This window comes from Gallinula chloropus, assembly GCF_964237585.1.
Source record: "Gallinula chloropus genome assembly, chromosome: 1".
NCBI lineage: Eukaryota > Metazoa > Chordata > Aves > Gruiformes > Rallidae > Gallinula > Gallinula chloropus.
In genome coordinates this window covers 113,171,061-113,193,558 of record NC_140085.1, presented here as the reverse complement: position 1 = coordinate 113,193,558, position 22,498 = coordinate 113,171,061, and the positions used below count along the sequence as shown (strand labels likewise).

The 22,498-nt window shown below is 45.5% G+C and overlaps 1 protein-coding gene across 2 annotated transcripts in view; it reads left to right on the top strand.

The window, feature by feature from the left end:
- Positions 1-3,578: 3,578 nt before the first annotated feature.
- Positions 3,579-22,498, top strand: part of GRIK1 (glutamate ionotropic receptor kainate type subunit 1) — a gene marked incomplete at its 5' end in the record, with an annotated part of 174,974 nt that continues 156,054 nt past the window's right edge. For both annotated transcript variants that reach the window (XM_084261976.1, XM_084261975.1), the window contains one exon: positions 3,579-3,705. In XM_084261976.1, coding sequence (XP_084118102.1) covers positions 3,579-3,705 — 127 coding nt within the window. The remainder of the gene's footprint in view (positions 3,706-22,498) is intronic.

Sequence of the window (22,498 nt, the reverse complement as noted above, 5' to 3'; positions counted from 1 at the left end):
TTTAGCTATCAGCCTAAGAGTATGATTTAAACTGCAGATTGCATAATAATGACACATTATGTCTAACTGAAATCCAACATCATGAAATGAGAATAAAGACCCCAAATCCCTGCCTAAAGGACTCTGTTACTATTTGAAATATTAATGTGCTATGTGATAATAACAGACTTTGATGACATGCACTACCCTTTATTCTCCATGTATTTAGACACACCTTGCTAATAAATTTATCCAAATATTGGTGATACAATGAATGAGTAAGCAAATGTGGCAGCCATTATGAGCTGAGCAACAGCTCACATGTTAAGGCCCTGGGCATCCAAACCTGCTTAACTGGGAGAAAAAAAGATTGGCAAGAGACCCAGGCTTTTTCCCTACTCTTTCTGAACCAAGTCCAAAAGGAGATTAAAGATTCAAGAATATCGATAACTGGAGACCAGCAAGATGAACTGTATTGAGACTTCTCATTTTAAAATAACAGCCAGAAATAAAACAGCACTCCCTGTAAAGCATGCCATGGTTTTGTGGGATAGAGCTTACGGGGTGATTTACTATCTTGCAAGCAACAGAAGAGCCGTATGGATTAGAGCTTGCTGTAAAACTAGAGACCTGGAGGATACTTCAAGGGAAATTTCAGTCACTTAAATTTTTTTCCTGGTCTTTTGTGTTTCAAAATGACCCCAAATTCTATAATATTTTTTCAGAACTTCCTTGAGAAGAGGAAAAATTTTACATCTCAGAGTGGGTGGTTTAAGACCCTGTCCCTCAGTTTTTCTGTGAAAAATTCTGAAAGCACAACTTCCGACTTCATGTCTGCCCTGGCCAGTACTGGACTCAGGGTTCACATACACAAATAAAAGCAGGGAAATAAAAAAGGATCTTCCACAATAACAAATGGACTATTTCTCATGTTAAAGTTTGGCCAGTCTTGGCAGCATTAAGGCCAATCCAAATTCTTCCATACCCACTTGTAGTTTTCCAAAAACCATCTCTCTTTATGTAGGGAGGGAGCTGTGGAGTACAACCTAGGTAGCACTTAGCTCCACGCTGAAGCAGAAGTTAGGACCTCTTCCAAGTGTCCTTATGAGCCACTCCTGCCACAAAGGGGTTAGCAGAGTTTGAGCTGTTCAGGTCTCTGCTGCTGGTGGCAAGCCTCGGCAGACCTCTGCCACCCTCTCGCAGTCTTATTAAGCCCTTGTTTTTCCCATTCTCTTCAGTTCACGTACTTCAGAGAAGCAGAAGACTGAAGCTGGTGGTATTTCCAAAAGCATTACAGTTCTGGTCAACTTCTTGTCTTACTGAAAGGAACACTGAGGTGTCTTTGACTGCTGCAGGAGCCCATTTATCATGAGGACAAGTGATTGTTAAAACATGAGTAGGTGTATATTCAGGGTTTTTTTCCCATTCAAAATAGTACCATTTCTCAGCCAAGAGGAACTAATATGACTTCCCTTTGGAAACCAGTACTTGCTGTTATATCACTGTTATTTGCCACGCCAGCGTGCGAACTGTGAAGACAAAACTTGCTGGTACAGTTGTAGCTACTTGTACTGCATGGTTTGGTGTGGTGGGGTGAGCATGTACCTGCGGGGCAGCTCTTAGGTAGCCGTTGCTCAGCGGACGGGGTTTTCCCCGAATAGGAGATGCACACCTTCTCCCGCGTCCAGCGATTTGGAAGGCAGTAACGGATTATAAAGCTGTGCCCAAGTTACGGAGCTGTTCAGCCCAGTCCCGGACGGCCACGCAGAGCCGTGAAAGCGGGTGTGGGGATGGAGCAGCGATGCCGCCGCCATCCACAGCCGCGGCTCAGAGCTGCGGAGCGCTGGTGGCCCCGGAGGAGGCAGGGGCTGAGCTCCGCGCTGGCACCGTGGCAGGGCAGCGGGAGACGAGGCATGCAAGCTAACGGGAAATGTAGCTGCGTCACCGTGGGGGCTGCCAGGGAGCTCGTGCCTGCCGGTCAGTTTAGCTCCGGTCCTAAGGAAAGGATGCCTCTTAAGTAAAACAGATGAAACATCGACATCACAGGCAAAAACTCTCTGGGATGCGTGTAAAACGTGAGGTAACAAATGTAAAGTGGAGCACTAAGTAGTATCCTGGCCGGGAATCTCGGTGGTGGGAACTCCTGAATAGCCTGGATTGCTCTGTAAACAGTGGAGGCAGGCTTTTCAGGAAGCATTTGAGGCTGACTGGGAGATACAGCGTAGATGCTTGCATTTCCATTGCACTTCAGCATGTGCTGCAACGACTCCGAGGAGTTAATTTCTGGAACAACAGTTAGACAGACCGGGGAGGAATACAAAATAAACAAATCTAAATGATTTCAATTTTGGATCTCAGCTATGCAATTTTAGTTCTGTTGCTAGGTGGGAGTCATTCTCCCGTTATGTTTTTTTCTTTGTTCAGATCAGCTTAGGACCCATATGTTTACTTTGTAGTGAAGCATTTTGAGTTTCACTGAACCTTTAGAACCAGGATTTTTTAAAATGATTTGAGAATGTCAGGTCACATGGGAAAAGCAATCCATGAGCCGAGTCAAGGACAGGGAATGTTATGGTCCCTGTAACCCATGGTTCATAACCTGCCTTGAGTTTTCACAACTTTCATGAGCTTTGTGATCTCCTGATGCCAGTTTAGCAGCCCTGCAGTCCCCCCGCTGAGGCTCCTGCCACGTCTGGGGGAGATGTGCTGTGGGGACACGTTTGCTGTCCCTCACTTGGTTGCAGATGCCCAGGGTAGCAAACACAGTGCAGAAAGGGCTGCATTCCGTTCACCTTTTCCCCAGGGGTGTTCCTCAACCTCCTGTTATGGTCCCTGTTGAGGCACCATTGCCTTCTCCCATGCCGGCCGCCCCAGAAGAGAGCTGTGTGCCCACAGGGGCTTCCTGCCTCCGCTTCGCCTCTTACACTCATTTCAAACCCCCATGCTACCGGGAGGAAAAACCCAGGAACTGTGAGGATGAGAGACAGGCACAGAGAGGAAATCTTCACCCATGACAAGGAGGGACCCGCAGCCTTGCGGGGCTGGCGGGACCGGCGGCAGGGAGCATGCCTGCCCCTCTCCCCGTCCGAGTCCTCTGCCTCTCTACCCTGTCCCTGCCTTGCCCTCTCCTTGTCCCCGTGCCCGTACCTGTCCTTGTCCCTGTACCTGCCTAGCGCGGTCGGCGCTGGTCCGGCCGTGCCAGGGAGCAGCAGGACAGTTTTGTGTGCGTGTTCGCGTGTGTTCCTCCCCACCCCGTGCGTGGTGCCCCGCCACGCCGCCCGTCCCGACCAGTCCCCGGAGCTCGGGGCCCCGCCGGAGCCGCCTCGCCCCGCCCGGGGCCGCCCCGCGGGAGGAGCCGCCTCCTCCCGTCCCCTCCCTCCCCTCCCGGCAGCGGCGGGGGGCGAGGGCAGCGGGGCGGCGGGAGCCGCGGGCGGCGGCGCAGCGCGGCGCGGCAGCGGCGGGAGCGCGGGCGGCGGGCGCGGAGCCCCCGCGCCATGGGCGGGCGGCGCGGAGCGGCGGCGCGCAGCCGGCCCCGCTGGGGGTAGCCGCCCGCGCCCCGCACCCGCGGAGCCCGGCATGAACTGAAGCGGGCGCGAAGGATGGCGAGCGCCCTCGGCCCGCGGTGGCCCCGGCGCCCGGCTCCGGGCGGCGGCGGCGGGCTCCTCTTCGTGCTGCTCTGCGCCTCGGCCGGCCTGCCCCGGAGCAGCCAGCAAGTGCTGCGGATCGGTGAGTGCCGCCCGCGGGCCCTCCGCGCCCCGCTCCGCGGGCAGCGCAGGCTCCAGCCGCCGGGGGCGGGGACGGCGTAGGGGGCTTCTCGCTCCTGGGCTCTTCCCCTCCCGCCAGCCCCGGGCGCTGCTGCGCGGGGGCTTGCTTGTGCCTGGGCAGCGGGACCCGCGTATCTCCCGCGGGGCGCTGGGGCTCGGCGCAGCCCGCGGGGACCCGCCGCGCTGGGGCTGCAGGCGACTCCGGCTGGGCTGGTCCCAACCCTTGGCTTTCCTCGGTGAGGCGTTTGCCCGCGGAGCGGGGCGCAGCCCGCGCTGTTCGCTCCTCTGCCGGGCTCAGCGGGGCTCCGCGGGTGCCGCTCCCGAAAGTTTGCCCCGGCGGGACGCGGGGAAGTTGAGCACGGGGATCCCGGCGGAGCGGAGCGGGGCCGGGGTCGAGGCTCGGGCCGGGACCGGGGCGAGCACCCCGGGAGCCGCTCGGGGCCGGCCGGGGGCGGGGAGGGTGTCCTCGCTGAAGCGCTCCGCCGCCGCGGGTGTAAAGTGCGGCCAAACCCAGGCAGGCACCGCACTCTCCGCCGCGCCGGGGCGATGGCAGGAGAGGCTCGGTGACCTTAAAATGCATGCCGGAAAGTGATAAGGTTTCCCGGGTCGGACCGGAGAGCAAGCAGGCATAACACGTGAAGGGTAGCATTTTAGGATGGGGGACGTGTTTCCACCTCCTCTGCCCTCGGCCCCTGGCCCTGGGGTGTAGGGAGCTTCGCGAGTCCCGTACATACGCATAGCCCCAGAAAGAGGGAATTTATTTTTAAGTAGAAAACTCCGCACCATGGAAACGGGGCTCGGTTCACAGGAAGCCTCTCTCCCCACAGTGGGTTTCTTGTGTCAGTCAAGTGAGACAGTGAATACAAAGTATCGGCAGAGTTAGGGGTTAGGAGAAACTGTGGGAAAGATGTAGGCAGAACCTGCCACCCTTCTGTTTCTCTGCCCACCCCGCTTTGGCTTGGCAAACACTGAACATGAAAGGAGGGGAAAAAAGAAAAAAAAAGGGAAAAGAAGCTGCTTATGCCACCTGGGGAGGAGATACATCCCTAAAGGCATGTTCTGATGCAAAGTAAAAAGATTGATGCTTTTTGACCTGCCAAGCGTTAACCCCATTTGGCTTTCCTCACATGAGTGCTCCTTGGAACATCAACTGGAAGGCTCCTCACATGCTTAGAGAGCGAGGGACGCGATGACTGGAATGTTTAAATAAAGGGGCACAGCCTCTCAAAGTGCTGAGCAAGGGCAAGGGGTGGGGGGGAAGCCGGAGACATTCGGTGCCTTGCACCTGAAAACCTGTTGTAAGTTTATAACTGTCTGTGTTTGGCTCGCTTTTTTCCTCACGGGATGCGGGTGAAGTTTGCTGTTTCTCCACTCACCACTACAGTGTAACCGTGCCAGTTTGGAGCTGAGGGGACTGTCCGTGCAGGGGCACGGAGTGCATGAAGCATAAAGCTTTGTGCTTTCACAGAGTGGTAAATTCAGGGCCAGGGAAACTCGTGGAAGAAAGTAAAACACGTCCAGGTAAACTTATCTGCATGCTATGGCAGGATGCTTTGGAAACACATGAGCATCATCACTGCTACTAGGCAGCCTTAACTTGCTTAGCTTTAATAGGAATAGCCTCTGAAGGAAAAAGGAGCATGCCAGAGTATAAAGGGAAACATATTTGCTTGAATGTAGCCTAAATGCTTAGGCTTGGCTTCCCAGCGCTGCAGGGACCCGGGGAAGAGATTTAGGGTGTGCACTCCTCCCTCTGTCAACCTCCCCATTGCATAACTTGCTTGTCTGCTTCTGTTTGGTCTAGCAAGGCTCCCAGGCAATTGCCCACGTTGCTTTTCCCTAAATTTGCTCTGCGTGGTTTGTAGACTCTCTGCTGCAAGATCTGTGTGTATCTCTAGTTTGGATTCGCTCCTCGAGTGTGTGCAACGATGGTTTAACGCTGGTGAGACTCTTACTTCCACCGCAGCGTACACAAGGATAAGTATGACAAACTGCTCAGCTTTCAATCGCAGCAACACACACACACATGTCCAAAGAGATGCTGCTGGAGAATAAATGCTCCTTGCGTTTTACACAGCTGTGTGAATGCCTAAAATATTACTATAGGTATCCGGCTTATAAAGTAATCATGTAATAAAATATTAATCCTTCACATCCATTAAGAGCAGCAAGTTTCTCTGTGGAATCTGTCACTCTTAGAGGTGACAAACTGAAGTAATGGCAATAACTCCTCCAACACACTTTGTGATAACATAATAAAATCATCCCAAAGCGTTTCTGACAGTGAGGAAAATGCTATTAAGCCATCAGATTTTCTTCTTCATGCTTTAGTTAATTAAGGAAAGCACTGCTATACAATTGTGCAGCAGTTTGCACCTGAATTAATACACTGGTAGTTTAATTGCATTTTCTACTGTTAGGGAGCTTTTTTTTTTGCCTTTTTTTTCCTCCTGACTTATAATACAAACGAATGGATTCTCTTGTTGGTATTTAATTAGTTGAGAAAGGATATGTGAGCGATAGAAATTCTAGCTATTTCTCAGCATCTAGCTAATGATTACTTTTCTAGACCTCTACACAAGAAAATGAGGATGGCAATATGAACAGTAAAACTAACTCATTAGGATGAAAAATAATGGATTTTGAGATAAGGTATAGTTTTCAGTCTCAGGTAGTACAATAATTAAATTTTAGTGTCTTACTGAGTATTTCTTTCACGTTCCTGTGAAAAAGCTTTTCCCTTGATATATGAACTAATAGCGCTGTCCAAGGAAATACCATCTTTATCTACACATAAGCCACTAGACTAAATTATATAAAGCTATATTTAAAGTTCACGACCCTAATATTTTTGATTTAAAAGCAAGGAATTTCTAGTTTTTACACTGAGTCAACCTAACCTGCTTATCTATCCTACTTGTATAAAAGAAATGAACTCAAGTAACAGAAGGAAGGATATAATTTAAGACTAACGGACACTTAAGTTCCAGAAACAGCCTCCAAAAAGCTCAGCAGCAACAGAATTCATTTGCTAGTAGGGGACACAGAGCTTTCTCAGTTCTTACTGTATGTCCTTAAAGCCACTACCACCTCCAGCTAGGTTGTAACACAACACCTCAGCGATAGTAGGTGAACGCTTATAAATGGTAGTCATGCAAGCTACGTTCTGGAGTACAGCTAACCAATAGTTGAGAAACTATGCAGGTTATTAGCATGTTACTGGAGTTAATTGAAAAGAGAATGTGGGACTTTTCAACAAAATACTTGTAGGAAGTTGTACTTGGATGAATCTTGGAATTAATCTCTAAAATTAACAGCTCCTGAAAATGAGCAAATGAGTAATTCTTAGGTTTCATAGGAATTGCTTTAGGTGGTGAAATAGACACCCTTCAGTTTGTACCTGAAGTAATTTTCAGTAATTTGTATGTTTCTGTAGTTAAATGGAATTTTAAAGTACAGGTTCATATTCTGCATTGATTTATTCCTTACTTAAGCAAAATTTCCTCAAGGTTTAGTGAATTGTGTTTTCAAAGATGCCCTGTAATATTTCTCTCAAACTGAGAAACACAAATTAAAACCAGCCACGTGTAAGTCAACCTAACCTGCAAAGTATTATTTCCTGATAAGTTGAAATTTTCAATGTAGACATCAAAACAAATAGCTCTGTTTCCCCAAGCAGGGCTAGAGCTGTGAGGATGGTTTGGGTTTTTTTTTCCCTGTGTGATATTATCGTTTGCACACCGTGGAGAACAATGAAGACAAAAACCTAATTAATTTCACTACAAATCTGCTACTTTTTGCCAGCCCTTTTCAAGATTTTGTTTGTGAAGGGAACGATATTAATATACATTTGAGCTTCATCAGCGTGACACGGCAAAAACCGTATTTGGAAAGTCTCAATCGTGTTTGAACACCATTAAAAATGTTATTTTTTCAGAAGCATTTCTTACTAGGTGCCTACAAGTTATTGTAGTCTGTGTGGTAGGTAGGAAGTGGGACTGCATTTTCTGTCACTAGGTATTCAGGAGTTGCCACGTTTTGTTCACCTGACTCTGAATGCTCAGTGGTTTATCACTTCACTGTAATACAACTTGACTAAGTTTCTTCATTCCACACTTAACAGAAGGCAATTTTGCTACAAATACTCCTAAAGGATTGGCACCAAAATGTCCAGACATCAGTTTTTATGTATCTCCCTCCTCGCTGGCTTTGACAGTACGGTGCTGGCGTGAGGCATTGCAAGGCTTTGCTCGCACGCTTTAAATGGTGAATCAAGTTAAAAATACCCTAGAAAAGGCAGATGAAAAATGTATTGCTAGAACCTTGGCAGGGCACTCCAGCAAGCCTCTACTTGTGCAACAAAAGGTCAGTGGAGCCGAGTGGCTTCTGCGCGTACAGGGAGCTCAGGGAAAACCCTTGGCTGCATCAATGGTGCGCGTAGGTTCACCCTAAATTATTAAAATAAAAATCTCATAGGTGATTTCTTTGCCTTGTGGCATTTAGGCTTGGTGATGCAGGGGATGGGGTGCTCTCAGCTCGGTACTGGTGTATTTCCAGGCTTTTATGCGGTGGGAGGTGGTTGCTGTGACGGGTTGCTCCATTGGGGGATATTAAAAACCTGTGCAGCCAGTGCTTGGCTGATGTAAATGGCGTCCTTCTGCTGAACACGAGGGAGCTATGCCAGTTTAAATGGCCCAAAGAGCTGCCTGGATGTAATACACTGAGAATGATGGAGCTTTTGCAATTCCACTGACGGACATACCTACTTACCACCCATCCTAACGACAGGTGGGATCGGGCAAAATCAGGTCCTGCATATCCTTAGCTCTTGTTTTACCCCAGTGCGCTCTAAGGAGCGTCTCTGGTGCTTGTTCCTGAGGCTTGTTCCAATGGCGGTCATTGAGCAGGTGAAGTTTGTCAGCGTTGTGGTGACCTGTTACACTGTCAACCCTTGACGCCCCAGTAAGGGCGTCTGCTGGGTGGCTGTGTCATGGTCAGAACGTCCTTATTGCAGGGGTGGTATAAAGCGCTGCTCAGGATTTAAAGGAACAATAGAGGAGACCTTCACTTTCCAGAAAATTGGTGCTTTGCTTCTCTGTTGTCAGAATATACGTCTTAGATATCTGCTTTAGCATGAAATAGATGAGCTGTAAAGGCACATGATGGTCTTCAAATAGTCTATAATACTGTTCCTTGATGATTATGCAGCAGGCAGCCAGCCGCTCAGGGCTGTATTAACAGAAACACCAAGCTTGAGTTACTTCTGTCCTGGGCCACTTGTCAGCAAAGGTTGATGGACAACAACAAAGAAAAGGTCCTGAGACCAGAAAATGAAAACGAAGGAAGCAAGGCTGAATTTGCCTGGTTTGGATCAGAGGTAGGACAGTTAATACAATATTGAGGGAGATGATGAACATTTAAAAAATAACTCACAAGGATATATTAGTCCTGCATTTCACATCTTGGGAGACACGTGGTTAACTATGGCAAATTTCACATAGTTATCTCTGTCAAAATTGAAGTAGGTTATGGGAAAATATCTGTGCTGTGGTATTTTATTATTTTCTCTGAACTTATACAGGGTGTATCCTAATGTGCCCCTGTGCAAAATAGGTCCACAGTGCTGCAGTGAGCTCCAGGTGGGCAGATAAATAGGACATCCCGCTGCAGCTTCCCAAAGCTCCAAGTGCATTTACGTAACGCGTGTGCACGTGTTCAGACAGTTCAGACTTCTGTAAAATACAAGATGAAATCTTCAAAACAATGAAACTAATGAAATTTTTCAAAGCATAAGAGGCTCTTATCATCTGTTTTGTTCCAGCAAAATGGCTGATACTTAACCTAGTACTTATGGGTACCTGTGCGACCTGTCCTAGGGAACCTGCTTTGGTAGGGGGATTGGACTCAATGGTCTTTGGAGGTCCCTTCCAGTCCCTATGATTTTGTGATTCTGTGATTTTCCAATTAACAATTCATGCAGAGTACAGCCATCATTGCAGGAAGGACAATATTCATAAATAAAATAAAATAAAATAAAATTTCTTTGAATTTCCTTTCTTGCTTAATAGCCTATTTGTAGCATTCAGGTGTAATTTTTTTTTTAATTTCTGTGACTTTCCTGTAACGCCTAATTTCACTCATTCAGAGGGCATTTCCCTCAGCATCAGTTCTTGCCATAAGTATAAGCTGCTCCATATGGCCCTGTCTTCGCTTAACATTTTCCATTCAGACCACAAGGACAATCTCAATACTGTTTTTTCATTACAGTCTGTTTTGTATATCCTGGTCAGTAATAAAGCTTAAATCCTTCCCTTCCCCTCCCTCCCTCCCCCCTCCAATATTTTAAACAACTGCCTCTAATCGTCTTTTCTCAGAAAGGCTTGATTTGACCAACTAGACTATAGATTGTACTGCAGTAAAAAAAAAATAAAAGAAAAGAAAGAAATCCTATCCAAGAACTGATTAGTTTTACCCCACAGCTTTGGATCTGTAACCCACGAGCCCAGTATGTCCTAGTTTTGGGTTGACTTTAGATTTTAGTTTGCAGTAATGAGTTTATGATTTTGGGAAAGCTTTGCGGGAATGTTATTACCTCTCTCTCTCTCTCTCTTTCTGCTGAAGGTAATGCAGCATTATCTAGAAAATGATTAGCTTTCAAATGATGAATTTGCTTTCACTGAGAAAAATCAAAATTCAGAATTAAAACTGTTTCATTATTCCAAATAGGCATCTTTTCCATTTCAGCTAGAGGAATGAATATCTGATAGGGCTGCTGAAGTATCTTCTGTGGGTTTTTTTTCGATTTCTCTGACAGTGCAGAAGGTTCTTTATACTATCTTTACAGTTTCACCTGTACCGAGACTCTACATTAAGGTGATACAAACACTGGCAAATGCAAATCAGTTATATGGCCCGGCAGTACGGGCAAAGAGTCAGAAGTGTTTTGAGCTTCTTTTCTTGGGCCCAGTGGGCTCTTTACAATTACACCTTCAGCTGGTTTTTTTTTTCCCTTTGAGTTTTCAGACTGCACCACTGCAGGTTTAAAAGTGGAGCATTGTAAGTTCTTTTAGCATTGAAATTGTTCCCACGTTCTGCCATTGGATCTGCACATGCAAACTTGGTCTGTTCAAGGAAAATAATGTTTACAGCACATTGATTCTGGCTGGGGTTCAAGACCAGCCATCCTTCCATATTGCTGAATGGCATGGAGGTCCTGGTGCAATGCTGAGTGGGTGGAAGTGGCAGTCAGTGTGCAGAAGTACCTCCAGAAATATGGAGCAGGACTTGCTTTGAGTGAGCAAGTGTGCGAAACTCATTGTTCTACCTACGCCTGAAGGAGGAGTGTAACTTCCCACAACCGTTACGTCCAAGCAACACTTTTGCTAGAAGCATTATCACAGATGCTGAGGCTTTGCTTTGGCTCACAGATGGAGAAGGAACAGAGACCTCCGTGGATTCAGTGGTACACCACTGAGACCTTAAAATCACTGTGATTTTGCATGTTCTCCTACAGAGAAACAAACCTGACAACAAACCAAAACCAACAAAACCTCAAGTTTTTTATGATTTTTTTTTTAAATATCACATATGCTAAAATGTAGTAAGAGTCATTCACTGCACTGTAACACAGGTTTTTCAGTTCTAAATGTTTTGGACAGAATGATCAGGAAAAGACACTAGTGTATGCTGTGGATCAAAGGTGTTTTTGGGGAAAAAAGAAAAGCTATTTTATAAGACAACATTAGGTAGCTGTAAGAAAAGAAGAAAAATTGCTTGAAGATACAAGTTTATTCTCCTTTTCCTCTGGGATGAGTGATGGAGCGGAGTCCTGCCAGGATGTTTATATGGTGCTTGCTGCCACTCAACTCCTACTAAAGATCGCCTCCCCTTCCCCTCCCAGGGAGAGATGTGTCATTAATGCCCTCAGCATGCAAGCCAGATCCCCAGGTGAGTAATTAGGCTTGCCTAATCTGCCACTGCTATTTCTGCAGTTAATGGCAGTCGATGTGTCAGCCCAACCTATCCTAAGTATTACTTTTAATGTCAACTGTCTTCTACCTGAGAGCTTTGGCCATCGTGGTCCATGAGACCTCACACAGAAGCCTGTAGGTTTCTAACTCTCTGCTTTCCAGCAGCGAGCAGCAAGAGCAGCCCACAGGTTGGGGCTTACAGCTGTGTCTCTAAACAGGTAAATCAAAGGTTGCTACTTCATGAGTCTTGCCTGGCTAGAGCTTTGCCTGCCTATAGTAACACTGCTGCTGTGTATCGTAGTGCAGTAGAACAATTAGTCAACGAATGGCTGCTATGAATCGAGATATCTTTAAGGGAAGATGCATTATATAGATTTGGTTTAGCATGATTCTGCAAGACAGCACTGAGAAGAAAAGCTGTATGTAATTCATATTCTTGGATTATATAATTTGAAGGCGAATCCATGGAAATTGGTGCTTGTGGGGTCCACCATGCGATGAAAGGTGGTATTGAACTAGTTTCCTAACTGCTTTGCCACATGTAGAGTGAACTGTGTTGTATTTCAACAAGAACTGTAATGAATAGCAACAACACTGGGATCTTCTGAAGCAGTAGAGCTCAGAGCACTTCACCAAGCACATACAATTAGTTTGATTTTATGATTGGGGAAGTCAAGGCCAGGTAACTGAAGTGTTTTGTTGGCAAACTTGTGGCAAAGCTGGGAGTGACTCCAGGTCTCTCAAGTGCTATCACCTCAGACCTGGGCCCACCGCATCACAACTTTGATATTTTGTATGGTGAAGATTTGAATATACCCTTTGGAAATTAGTAGTATGAAGTGCTAAGTGTTGCTGCCACAGAGGGCCAAGTGTGTTTAACTAAATAATTTATGGGTAGGTGTTTTATGGCCTGAATGGTTTGGACCTCAGTGCTGGATGTGTGATGCCAAGCAAACAACAGTGACTCTTTTCCCTGACCCTGGATGATTCTCTGAAGGAGCAAATATTAGGTGCTGTGCTTGACCTGAGCCAGAAGCCCCTCGGAGGCCACCAACTTCTACAGCCCTTGGAAGTGCCTTTTTGCTACTCAGATTTCTTCCTAACCATGTTTTCAGCACAGTTTGCTGTGTTGTCTCCTGCCTCTGATTTTGCAGCTATTACAGATGAAGCATGGTAAGTCTTAGGAAGGGATGGATGCCTTTAGGGTGCAGAAGAATTTGAATTTCCCCCCCCCCTCCATTTTGGCACTCCCATGAACTATTCCGCTACCACACGTGCCCTCTTTAATTATGTATATTTTGAATGCAGAAAGATTCTGTTATTTATGCCCTTTGTAGAAGGATATTATGTACAATGGCAAGGTGGTGACGTGTTTTACTAGGCTATAACTCCCAGGCAAATTCACCTGTGTGAATTGGCCTGACTCATTGTCTTGCATCATGTTTGTTCCAGCACTGTGTTTCCTCCTTCATCCCCAAGCAAGGGTCTAAGCAGTTGGAAAAAGGCTTTCAGAGCATTCAAGCCATGTGCGATGTTGTCGACTGTACCATCAAAACTGCTGAAGTCTTTATCAAATATTCAGGTGTCCTTATAAAATTTTACAGCCACACTAGCTGGGAATTAACTCTAGCTTGAGGAATTACACATCTCAGTGCTTGCAGTTCTTTGCTTTCACTGTCTCTGTCTCATCCCCGATGAAGAACTGAAAATTAGATACACCGAATTTTATGTAACCAGAGGAAAAAGAAAACAACCCCAAAATACAACTTTTGCTTTCACAAAAATTACCTTTTCAAGAAAAACACAAGAGAAGCCAAAGCCATTTTAAGCCTCCTTCCTGCTGTGCAGACGTCTTTCTCCTAAATGTCTTGGGGGCCCTGTGCCAACCCAGTCATTTCTATAAAGGTTATGAATAGGAAGCTCAGGCCTGATGGAATGTGAAAAGTAGTTTACGCGAAACAGTTACTTCATTTTCGAGGAACTGCAAATTAATCCAGATTTCTCTGGAATGGTCCCAAGAGATTAATCTCAAGACATCTGAGCCCATATCAAGCTTAGAGGCTGCCTATCAGTAGTCAGAGGAGAGGAGGCCAGGTTGCTGCAGCAACAGTGTGACATATGTAAAACTCTATTTGATTATGTCGGTATCACAGAGAAAGCTGTTTAAAAGTTAGGTCAGGTTTTTTTAGCTGTACTATATTTTTCCAGAGACTGTCAGTCACTGTCAGGTTGGCCAATGAGTCAAAATGCATGATGAATAACTTCAGCAATCTCGTGTGGATAGCAAGTTAGCTGTCCGTATAAAAATATACAGTAATAAGCCATTGGAGAACTATTAAAGAAACTATAATAAGCCACTCAAGAATTCTTCCCTGCAATTTGGAGACAAATAAAACTGCAAATTCTGTTTGAAATATTTTCATGGTTTGTTTTTGAACCTTTTTATTCATCTTAGGGTTCAGAAAGACCATAGGAAATTACTTAAAAATCGATAATCTGTTGGAATGGGACATGAATGAATAAATATCTTGTACAGGGCCCAAAAAGGACATGGAGTCATCGCTGTACTATTTTCCCTTACAATTGTTCACATGTATTTTGTACAATAAACTGCGCTCATACTAAACACAATTGCTTGGTTAATAGAATCCTATATCCCAAATTTATTCATGGGCACTTAAAAATATTAAATGCAAAAGACTGTAGTAAAGGAGTGTGGTAAATGAGGCAGAAATCCTGAAGAAGAATGTCTCTAGTTAGGTTACAAAAGATTTTTAAGCTGTTCAGTCAACATCAGTTCATATTTCCCATCTTGGGGTTTCACTTTTTTAATCTCACGTGTTCATTTAAAAAGTTTTTGGCATAATCCTCTATTGGTGTGTAAGAAACAATCAGAAATGCCAGGAGCATTCCCCTCGCCCTGGGGTACGGCTGGGACCCCTGATGGTTCAGGAGCTGTGCAGTGGTGGGGGATGGAGACCTGTGCCACCCATCGCCAGTAGATGTGGCTGTTCTCCCTGTGGACCCAGCCCTAGAGAAAGACGAGACAGCTTCTGCTGGTGTTTTTCCAGATGTGTTTGATGTCAGGATGCTGGCTGGCAGCACAGCAGAGGGGCAGCCAAGGCTCCTGGCTCGTGCTGCAGCAGGCACCAAACTGAGCAAGGGACAGGCACGTTTCTGCAGGTCTGGACAATGCGTGCAGATGGGTACAGTAGGTACTTGTCTGGCTATTGGTAAAAAGCTGCCACTGACTGGATTCACAGCACTGGGCCATCAGGTGGAGGTGTTCTTGGTGGAAACATTCTCAGCAAAAATCCATATAGTTTTGGCGGGGGAGAGGGAAGTGTTTGTTATTCTCAGGAACAGTTAAAACCTCCTGCATTTCGTCTGGGACAGCTGTATGGGGGAAAGTATGGCTAACATTTGACAGTTATAAGCAGCTATAGGCAAGACCATGTCACTGTGGACATTGGAGTTCTGCTGGAAGGTCTTACTGACAAGGCTTACAAAAGACAGGAGGCCAGGCTTCCTGTGGGAAAGGTGTTTTGCCTTTTCTGTTGTGAAGTGCCTAAGACATCAGCCTGCGTGAGCCTGCCAGCCTTGTAGGTCTGATCTGGGTGGGCCAAGTTTTGGGTCCATAGTCTGGTGAAAGACCATGGAAACTCAAGATACAGTGGCAGGGTGGTGGCCTGCAACAGGGGTGGCAGCTGTGGCAGCTTGTCCAAACCAGACCTGCTAGGACAAGACAACACGAGCTGTTCTCCTGACATATTACACTGAAGTGCTAAGATCTTTACAGTGTCAAGACATTTCCTTCACTGGGGCTCTGCCTGCGTAAGTAAACCCATGATGATGGGCTTTTCCTCTTTTTTTGAACAAGTTTCCACTTGTTTGTCTGTTAATGGCCAAGTCGTGCAGAGAGAAGTACAAGGTTCCCTGCTTTTCCATTTGGAAATGGTTCAGGGAGGGTTACTCCGAGGACACACAGCACCCTTGTCCATAGCACGTGTTCCCTGAGCCTGATGGCAGGGATCTGGGCAGAGGGAGCTCGCTGCAGAGAAAGGCTCAGTGTTCAGTGCATATAAGCCAGCATGGGGTGGGAGGACACACTTTGAAAAGAGACCTCAGCCTGTGCTTGTGCTGAGCTTCACTGGAGGAGGCTTGTTGGTCTCTGAACTACCACTAAGCTGTCATGGTGGTGGCTGTTGTGTTAGGATGACTTCAGCACTCACCCACAGCTTGCTACCACACACAAGGCCCCACGGAGCCGAGCGGATGCTTGGAGTGCGAAGTTGAGTGTGCATGTGTCTAAAGGTTTTGTCCACAAAGATGAAGGAGTCCATGGTTATAAGGAAGTCGAACATCGATGCATCTCACTGGATTGAGTGGATCACTCCTCTGCACAGGTACCACTAAGCTTCCCAGCTTTTCTCCCTCTGTTTCTGCTTCCCCTCTGCTCAGCTCGCCCCAGCCATGTGCTCTGCTGTATGATTTGATCCTGCCACCTAGGCCACTTTCTGAATTTTGATGTCTTTCTTTGCGCTATCTCTTATCCAACAACTTGTACACAAAAAGCTTTTTATTCTTTCAACGCTGCTTCCTTTCAACTATGCCAAACCACCCCAAAAACTTATCAGTGAGGCACCGCAGCTGGAGTCCAATGTGAGCTGATGCTTTTCCAACTGTAACTATCTTGGAAATTTTCATTTCACTTCCAAATTGTTTACTTATCTGTTAGAAACATATGTTAAGAGAAGTTAAGGCTCTGTTGCCCAAGGTGCATTTTAATACAGGGGAAGAACTGCTTCAGATATTTCACATTACATCTTCTAGCTTTATCTGGTGCTGTAAATTATAAAGCTGCTCCATTGAACTGAATGAAGATTAAATTTTTGAGCACTGTTTTCTGAAGAATGCAGATTTTTCTCTTTGAAATGAAGAATCTGTTCTGCATCAGTGTGGCTCGCTGCATACTTTGCTGCTCAAGCCTTTCTTTTTTCTATTAGGGTGCCAGGCTGTTCCCCGGGGACCGTGTCCTGTCGTTGATCCGTGTACTGACATTAAAAAGCATCTGCAGATGGAGTGAGTGTGGGATGTGCCCTGAACAGCAAGTGGTCTGGGAAACCATAATCCTTACACTGTCATCTTGAAATCAGGACTGTCATGAAAGAAAACCAGCAAGAAACACTTATTTTCTCATCAGCATAGACCTTCTCCTATAGATGCCTGATGTATGTATGATACACAGATGTGTTTTAAGAAAAAATCCACAATTGCTTGCACCATCCAAGCAAAATACTTATGCATTGCTGTTTTACTCAGACACACGCCTGTCTCAGGATGAATTCCTGGCTTCCAGCCCTCTTCTCTTAGCTCTTCCAGTGTGGGGAGATCTCATCCGTGTTTGTTTCCTTCTGTGCTTAACACAGGCCCCTGGGAGGAAGCTCAGTGGGTGCCTGCTTTAAAGCAACATAGTACCAATAGGACTGAGTGTTGCAAGCAGCTCTGGTGCCTGTGTATAAAAGGATGAATTTGGTCCTCTTTCCTCTTAGGAATTGTTTCCCATGTATGCATACGTGCACACAAAAGCCAGACACTACAGCTGCCCCAGAGGCGGCTTGCTCGCTCAGAATTGGAACACAACTGCCTCGTGCAGACACTTTGCGGGGCTGGAGGATGTTAACCAATGTGGGAAGAGCGCCAGTGTCACGGGTCACCATTGGCCTCTTCTCTATGTCGTCCTCATCAGCATCGCAGGGGAGAGTGGAGTGGGGGATGTGGTATCATGGTGTCTCTTTTCCACCCCCATGGCAACTGCACTCCTCTTCTTCTGGGAGCAGTGCATGGAGGAGCAACAGCACGTCCTTTATGTCAAAAAGAAAGTGATGGTGGCAAGCATGCCTGGGACAGCTGCAGCCAGCGTTTTTCTGGGTGAGTGGGTCGAGGCCATGTCCAGCTTGCCAAGTTCTCCATCAGCAGAGATGCTCAGGGCATGCTGCGTGCGTCTTGACTTTTTCAGCAGCGCTGGGGTTAGCACAAAATCAGAGAAGGAAAATGTTTTCTACTAATTAGATGGCTCTATGCTTTATGCCCTCTGGTTCTTTGCTTTAAATGGGAACGTTTCTGTGTTTAAGCAGATTACTTGGGTGTTAATCAGGGTGTTTCGTAGCCTGTTTTATGTAGGCAAAAGTGAGTCCAGTTTTCCATGATGTATTGAAATACTTTGCGTAGCTAGATAACGAGGAAGGCTGCTGAGGGAAAAGAGAGTGGTTCTTTATAAATCCAGAATAATTAATATCACAACTTATGTTTTAAGATGACTTGTGTACTAATTTATTTCTGCAAGTCTAAGTGAAAGGATGATGAGATCCCACCTTTTCTTCCTTTTAGCAAAGGCAATTTCAGGAAGCCACTGTATGAATCCTTGTCCCGAGTCTTTCCGTGAGTGCTGAACTGTCACTGTGCATGGGCAGTAAGCAGGTGAATCTAGTTTCCCAGCAGCTGCATTTCTGCTTGGACTTTCCCTCTGCCCTGTGAACAAACTTCCTCCGAGTTGGCCTAGATCTGTTTTCTGGGTTGCAGATTGTTTTACAAGTATCATGTTCAGGAAATCAAAAAGCTTTAGCAATAATGCTTATGACTTACTGAAATTGCCCCCAGAAACAAACACAAAACGCAGCCCAGCAGTGAGAGGTGAAGGGAAAAGTGTCTGAAACAGCCCTGTGATCACCCACATGAGGGGAGGAGGAGGTGCTCTAGGGTCAGGGATCTCCTGTGTCCCTTGGAGAGACCATGTTGGAGCAGATACCTGCACTGCATCTGTGGAGGACCCCAAGCCAGGGCAGGTTGACGTGCCCTGAAGGAGCTGCAGCCTGTGGAGACAAGGTTTATCCTAGAAGACTGGAGCCCATGGAGAGCCTTCATGCTGGAGCAGGGCAAAATTGTGAGGAGGAAGGAGCAGCAAAGAGGAGCTCCTATGGACTGACCACAACATACACACACCCCCCCTTTCTTCCCCCATTTCTCATCCCCCTGTACTGCTCAAGTGAGGAGGAGGTAGAGGAATTGGGAATGAAGGTGTGAAGTTGAACCTGGGGTAAGGCGGTGTGTTAATTTGTCTTTGTTTCTCGCTATCCAACTCTATTTTCACTGGCAATGAATTAAATTAAATTTTCCCCAAGCTGAGTCTGTTTTGCCTATGACAATAATTGTTAAGTGATCTTCCTGTCTTTACATTGACCAGGGAGCTTTATAGTCTTAGTTTTCTCCCTGTATCCTGTGAGGCCGGGAGTGAGAGAGCATCTGTGAGGGCATCTGACAGCCAGCCAAGGTCAATCTACCACAACTAGGATGTAGAAAACCTGAGAAGTATTATTTCCATGGCCTTTATATTGGAATCGCTCATTTTTAGCAACTTTGAGCAAGAACACTGTGAAGCTGCTTCTTTCCAATGGCTTTTAACTGCTATTGTAAAAGCTGGAGTTTCTTAGGTGGGAGACTGAGCTGCTCGCTGATACCAGCTGACTATGCATTTGCACAGTAAGAAACAGGATTTCTGAATAATTTAAATAACTAAGATACTTCAGAAGATGCAGAGAAAACTTTGCCGGGGAGCTTTAATTAATGCTAGAGTTCCTGGCTTTTGTATTTGCAACTCAGCTGTTTGCAATACCAAGAGCATATTTCATTAACATTCTTAGAATGATGCAATGATTCATGGTATTTTATAATGAAGGAATATGAATGTAAATTTGTATTAGTAAACTCTCTTCATTGATTATTTGACCCAGAATTCCAAATGTACAGGAAAAATCCAAATGAAATGTAGTTACTGCTGATGCCAAATTGTCAGTTTTTATGTCTTGTTATCACCATTGAATTAATCCACATTGGAGAATTAACAAGAATCAAAGAAACATTTTAAAAGGAATATCCAACATATGTTGTTTCACATTTTACAATTCTAATACAGACAACTCTGTTCCTTCATTACTCCTCTAAGTTAAAATGGAGCCAGGTGTGATAGAAGGAGGTGATGGTCGGACATACTTCCGATTCAACCCCTTGAGAGCAAGGCTTAAAATTAAAATGTCAATTCCTGCTAAGACATGCTGCTTCAGGGAACGTCATAGTTTAAATCGCTTCCTACTTTTGGCAGAGCTGACAGGAGCAGGCACAGACTTTTTCAAAGATTCAAAACTTGGTCCTTTCATGGTAGTGAAGTTGTTTGTTACAGACTTCACTGGCAACAGGTAAAGCCCAACGACAGTGCATCCAATTTTTCCAGGAGGTTTGATTGACATGAAGTTTAAACTGCCTGTCGAGCAAATTTAACTGCAAAACTTCTTCAAAAATGAAGCCCTCGCTTTTATCTGTGAGTTCTTACAGAAAATCTGTGAGAAAATGGGGCACAAAATCATCTCTTCTGATTCTCTGCCCTTTGTTTTAAGCGATGGACCGCTTCTGCTCAGAAAAAATGAAAAGGACTCAAAGGTTACTGTACCTCTCCCTCTCCCAGAGTCAGGGGACCTGAGGCAGTTTATAGTGATGAGGTTCTGGCGAGTGTATTATTCTGACAGAAGGGAACAGTTGGGCAATTTTCTGCAGCTCATCCAAACTGCAAATGAAGGTTCGGGGTTCTATTAGCTTGAGGAAATCAACGGTAAAAGGCCTCCTCCTACTTCCTTTCTCTCCAGCTGCTGATTTTGTCAAGATCTCTCATTTTTTCAAAGTTTTCCTTCCCTGCCTTGCTCTCTGTTCTCACTGAAGCAGGGGCATGGAAAAGATGCCGAAATTCACTAGTTTGTAGTCAGAACAGATGCTGCCAGGTGTAGGTTATTCCAGCTTCTGATGGTGCTCTGAACAGGCTTCAATAAGAGAGCTGGAATGTCTTCTAGCCACAGCTTCTAGAAATAGCGTTATTATTTACATGCAGCCACGTGGTTGGAGCTAGCACAGCAAACACTAAAAGCGCAAACCTCTATTTATATAGAAGAACATCTTGTTAGAAAAGAATCTTCCCTTGCTTTGTGCGGCTTAGCACGGAGCTTCTGATTCAGTACACGAATATATCAAATAAGGTCAAGTATGATACAATTTTGGTGTCACGCTGAATTCATGGTAGAGCTAATATTGTTACAGTCCTGTTGTGACTGACATAAACCTGTCATATTTTCAATAGGGTGATTCATGAAAGATACAGAAGAATCAATGGGAATAAAAATAGGTAATGCAATAACAGCATCCATCTCATCGTAATTTTCCTTCTATTATACTGAGTAACCTGATTAAAAAGGTCATATTTAAATGTAATCTGACAAAACTGCTTGTAAAAATGAGAGTGGGAGAGAAGTAACCCAAACTGGTGAGGTTTGCCAGTAAGCTCAGGGTAATAATACATCAGTCGCCACAGGGGACGCAGTCCCCCATTGCCAGCAGCAAGCTCCCTGTATGAAGGGGGGCAGCAAGCAGCCCCCACCATCTGTGAAACCTGCTCTCATCTGGAAAACTGCAGGCAGCCTGGCACATTCCTACTCGACAAGAGCCATAGTGAAATAAAAAGACCCTGCATGGTATGCTAAAAGTAAAAAATCTCATTTTTGCTCACACCTAGGGTGGTGCAAGGGTCTCTGGGTCCCCATGGCTGGTGATTCTGAGTATTTTGAGGTTGTTCAATCACTCCTATATATAGTAGGAACGGCCCATTCTGTATTTCAGGATGGATTAGCTTATGCCATTCTTCATGACATACTTGGTGGACTCAGGAGTACATTATCAAAGAAGGAAAGACAGCTGTAAACATATAAAACACAGCATTACAACCTAGTTACAATTTATTAATTTAAATCCCTCCCCACATTATTGACCTCTAAATATACAGTAATCCTTTGGGTGAGGCTGGATAAAGATCTGAAGAGCTCCCTGACCTTCAAAGAGCCATGTGAACTTATAGCATTGAAAACTATTCAGTTTATTTGTACTGTATCCTAAAAAATAAAGCATTACTTCTAGATTCCTTTTCCTGGATAATGATGCTACCTTTACTCTGAGACACGGTAATGCTTATATTGCAAGTAAAGGAAAGAAAGAAAGGAGAAGAGGGGAGAAAGAGGGTCCAAGAAACAAACTATTTGCTTTAGACTTAACCTAATGAAGCCCAGACCTGTCTTCTGCTTCTCCCCATCCTACAGTCACTGTAACCTTAGCTGCCTTTATTGACCTCTCTGCAGCAGCACTCATGGTCTTCTCTTTCTTCAAAGTCCCCTCACTACCCCCAAATGACAAGTGGCAAGAGGCAGTAGTGCTGTTTCCAAGAGACACGCATCCAGCAGACAAAACCTGCAGGCAACTTTAGCTTTTTCTCTGGTGAGACCATTTACTGCATTCCTCAAACTGTTTTTCACAAGACTTGTATGAATTGCGTGACTTTGAGACCTCTACCATTTGTCAAACTTGGCTAAAGGCAGCCAGTGGTTAGATTATCGCTGCTGTCAGCACGGAGATGGCCAGATAGCATAATTTTGCAAACCTTGTTTCCTTAGAAAATCAGGCTGCAAAGGTTTTTGGCTTAAGAAATCAGATATGTGACCTACAACCTAGGTTACGTCTGGGAGAACCAAAATGCTGGCTTCCCTCATTCTACACTCTGTGAAGATGTAGAAGCAAAGTGTGACTGCTCTTGCCACGAGGCTTGTACTTTTGCGAAATATTAGCTCTGGGGAGACTGGTGCTCCTTGTGGGGCAAGAGTGGAATTCGATGTGATGCTACTTTCATTCAAGTCGTGC